This window comes from Armigeres subalbatus, chromosome 2 (genome assembly GCF_024139115.2).
Source record: "Armigeres subalbatus isolate Guangzhou_Male chromosome 2, GZ_Asu_2, whole genome shotgun sequence".
Taxonomy (NCBI): domain Eukaryota; kingdom Metazoa; phylum Arthropoda; class Insecta; order Diptera; family Culicidae; genus Armigeres; species Armigeres subalbatus.
In genome coordinates this window covers 410,586,492-410,590,605 of record NC_085140.1, presented here as the reverse complement: position 1 = coordinate 410,590,605, position 4,114 = coordinate 410,586,492, and the positions used below count along the sequence as shown (strand labels likewise).

The following is a 4,114-nucleotide window of genomic DNA, read 5'->3' as shown; positions in this document are numbered from 1 at the left end:
CCGTCCGGGTTTTCTTCCGAAGACAAGTGCAACACAGCGAAAAAAAGAAACGGCGAGAGAATAATGCAAATCACCCACAAAGGCGAAACAAGTGCGTTTCTTTACGACCCGAACCTGCTTTCCTTTTGATGGAGCGGAAAGGAAGCGCAAGCAAATCCTTCCAGCGACGAATGAAATTTCCGAAGAACAAACGAAGCGGAAGGAAGTCGATGCAGCAACGTAGAAGCAGCAGAGGCAGTGCAACAAATGGAATGCGAAATGAAAAGAACAGGAAGTTTAATTTTTCAAACACAGGTTTGTGTCGTTTTTATTTTGTATTGATTTGATGTTTTGTTGTTTTCTTATTGTTTGTAAAAATCCTTAAACACTAGACAATAAAAACAAAATATATTAAAGTTCTGCTTAGGGCGAAGGGTATCTGCTAAGAGAAAAATACGCGGAACTGTACAATTGATCTTTCAGTTTTCTTACTTATAGTGTAGAGTAGAGAGCGATCGTTTTTTTTTTCAAAGGGCTTAAGGCTAATTTGTCATGATTACGTTTTACTCCTGGGTAAATATAAATGGCGTTTTGAAATGCATCAGTTTCTTTTGCATGAAAAGTTGATCTGATTTGTCTTTTTTCTCAAGTCTAAAAAGGCACGTTACTGAATACTCTCCCTGAACTCGCACACACTCTCGATAGGAATTTCATACAACTGAGATCCTTTTTGAAATAGGTCTGATTTGAGACAACTTAAGTTGATCCTAGCTTACAATTTTAAAAAATAGTTTTAAAATGAGAGGAAATTAAGTAGTTTACATATAGAATTATCCTAGCTGACTAGTTTAGAAACTTTCATGAAAGTGATTTAGCCCTCTCCTGGAATCCGAAGATCGGCGGAGAAAGCGACCAGCAGTAACTCAAGAGTTTTTCGATTTTTGATGGTAAAATAAATAACTTACAACAACTAAAAACAATTTTTGTGACGTTTGAATTTCTACCAGGAAAAACACGCTATTTTTGGTTAATTTTGCGAAAACTCGAAATGCTTAATCGGAAAATAAATTTCACGAATAAATAGCCTATTTACAAACATTGAACTGTTCCTCACTCGGTCACCCTTCACTATCTTCTCTGACTCACTCTCTCTGTTTCTGTAGCACACTTCGATATAGGCAATAAAAATCTAATCAATCGCGGTGGCAATAAGTTTCAGTCTTTTGCGGTGAACTCTGTTTTGTAAAATTGTTTTTTTTTTGTTTTGTGACGACCAAAAAGGCACTTTCGTTGAATTTTCGGTTGGTTCCGGCTACTGGTCCTTAGTAGCAGGCGATATTACTATGGGGCAGCACCGTTGGAATGTATTTATCATCCTGGGGTGAGTGCGAGGGAGATTCAGGAACCACTTGCGACCCCAGCTGGATTCCGGGGCATCCACTTTCGGTGTGCTTGGTGAGGAGCGGCAACCGCGAGAAAGATTTGGTACATGATGGGCACTTGAAGCGTTTCACGTCCTCGTGGGTCTGCTGGTGGGCTCGCAGGTTGGATCGATCGGCGAAGGCACGGGAGCAGAGCTTGCAGATGAATGGCTTTTCACCGGTGTGGGTCCGGATGTGTCCCTGCAGCAGCCACGGTCGTGAGAAAGCCTTATCACAGAGCTTGCACTTGCATGGAAGCGTGTGAGTGCGGATGTGCATCTTTAGGGCACCGAGAGTTTTGTACGGCTTGTCACAGTCTTTGCAGACGAAAATCTTCTGAGCTTGATTGCCTTCCGCTGCCGGGCAGTGGAACTGCTGATGCTTCGACAGGCCGGAATAGGTCGAGTAGGACTTACCACAATCCGGACATTGGTATCGGGGAGCACCACTGGAACCAACACTCGTTTTGCTACTGGATTTCTCACTTTTCACTTTCTGAATGTTGGAGTTGGAGGTGGACTTTTCGGTGAGGATCGATGGTGATGAGCTGGTGTTGTTGTTTTCTTCGGAAACGGTCGACGAGCTGGATCGTGCCGGTGAAAGCGAACGATTCGACGAAAGGTACGAATTGAACGAGGTGTGGCTGGAGGTTGGCGATAGTGTGGGATGTTCTACAGGCATCATGAGCTGGTGATGATGGCTGAGACTGTATGGCATGTAGCGGTGCTGCCGGGCGAAAGATTCCGACTTGATGATGTTGTTGTTCTGGTTTAACCGCAGCTCGGAGGCTGGGTAGGCCGGAACCATGGTGGGTGGTGAGATCGATTCTTGGCGAGTGTACATCGCAGGATGTGGTGGCGATACCGAACTTTCGCGCTGTCCGTATGGGGACAGTGGTTCCGAACGTGGGGGCGAAATGTGGTGGTGGTACGCCAAATTGTACAGATCGGAAGGATATGGCATCGGGTATGGGAAATGGGGATATCCGGAGTACACATTAGGAGCGGATTTGTAGAAGTTGTGCAGTGGCTCTGCCGGGGAGGAAGGAGATCGTGAAGGAGGGTAATAAATTGATGGGTGTGATCCGTAGATTGGAGTAGGAACTGAAATCGGAGATTTGATTTCTGTTGGATCGGGAGAGGACGATGGCGGTGGTGTTGGCAAAGTATCCTCAGCTTTGATTACAACTGGAACAGGAGACTCTGAGCGAGCCCTTTTCTTCTTCATGGAAAGATCCTCTGGCTTTGTGCTGAGGTTCTCTGGTTCCATGTCAGATTCGGAGTCTGTAATGAATAGAGAAAAATAATTTTGATTAGTTATTTGTCCAAAAATTTATTGAAGTTTGTAATTAATTATGTTTACATATAAGAAGAATAAAATAGAAGTGAAACGCGAAACCTTTTTTGGAATCAGCCGAAAGCTATTACAATGTCAGTTTCAAAAGTAAAACTCAATTGAAAAGAAATTTGTTCTAACACAGAAAACATTGAAAGTCAAAAATTTAATTTTTATCAACTCAATGTAATAATGATTGAAACTTACCATTTTTGGATTCCTCCTCACGAATGAAAACTGGTCGCTTCTTGAGCGGGCAATGGCTGTAGTTTTTCTGCATGATGGATGTTGGCATAGTTCACTTAATCTTCAGTTTGAATATTTTCCAAATTCGCCTCAAGCGAATCACAAAATTGTCTTTTAATCCTTTTGCACTTTGAAATCACTTAATCCTTGCTTGTTATTCCATTTATGAATTGGTTTGTCTTTTTTTGTCACCCACAACAAAGCACTGTGTTATATTCAGATTGAACGGCGTTCGTTTTCTTGAACAGCTAATCACTTGTTTCACTTCCTTCGTTCCGATGTATGCGCAACGAGCTCAAACGAACGACTGAAATCCTGTTCGCCAGACACTGTCGTCGATAAACAAAACGGAACCGAACTGAACGCAACGAAAGAGCAAAGCGAAAAACAAAAACCCGAAACTTAAATCACATTGAGATATTTTATCGAGTGCGATAGAAATTCAAAACGTGCGACTGTACGACACGGCAAGTGAGCCTTGAATGATGTTCGGATCCTGGTCGGGCCCCTATTTAACGCTGCGCCGAGCACCAGCACCCGAATCGTTTCCCCTCGAAAAAGGGAACAGGTCGGTCGGTTGCAGCAGGCGATCGGGTTTTTCCCCTCGAACCGATCGACTCCAGCCAGCAGCAGCAGCAGCGATGGCGAAGACAAAACAAAACAACCGAAAACAACAAACGGTCGGGCACCAGGCAAGCACCAGCAACAGCCAGGTGTTGCAGCTGCTACTTTCTATCCGTCGTCTTTTTCTTTGTCTTGATTGCGCTGCGTATGGTAGTGTTGAGCACGTGCCTCCGTGCACCAATGGGATCAACCGATCGTAAGGTGATCGCCGCTGCCAGTGTGTAAAGTGGAAGACGGTTAAGAACGTGCAAAGAAGGTGGAGCCAAGACGTTGTCTTCGGGTTTTCCTTGGTTGTTTGTTGGAGGGGGAAATACCGCAGGTGTGAGACACAGTTCGGACTGGGGAAGATAACTTCGGATCAACTGCTTCGTCGTCGTCAGTAGTTCGGGTGTTTTTCACCTTCTTTGCGTCTGTTAATTCAGGTTTTCTCTCGCCACCGCCGCTACAAGGTGGGCCCGGTGTGTGGAATATGTGCATTGGCTCTTCTGAACGAACGGCTGGCACTGCAG

General features: G+C 44.4%; 1 protein-coding gene across 1 annotated transcript; it reads right to left on the bottom strand.

Moving 5' to 3' along the window:
• Positions 1–275: 275 nt before the first annotated feature.
• Positions 276–3,473, bottom strand: LOC134217651 (protein escargot-like). Its single transcript, XM_062696460.1, has 2 exons — positions 2,943–3,473; positions 276–2,683 (listed from the first exon to the last, which is right to left on the bottom strand). The coding sequence occupies exons 1-2, from the start codon at positions 3,028–3,030 to the stop codon at positions 1,302–1,304; spliced, it is 1,470 nt and encodes a 489-aa protein (XP_062552444.1). The 5' UTR covers positions 3,031–3,473; the 3' UTR covers positions 276–1,301.
• Between the last annotated feature and the right edge of the window lie 641 nt (positions 3,474–4,114).

Coding starts and splice junctions, on each gene's coding strand:
- LOC134217651 (XM_062696460.1), bottom strand. CDS start 3,030: ATGCCAACATCCATCATGCAGAAAAACTACAGCCATTGCCCGCTCAAG. Junction 2,684..2,942: donor TGAGGAGGAATCCAAAAATG/GTAAGTTTCAAT, acceptor TATTCATTACAG/ACTCCGAATCTGACATGGAA.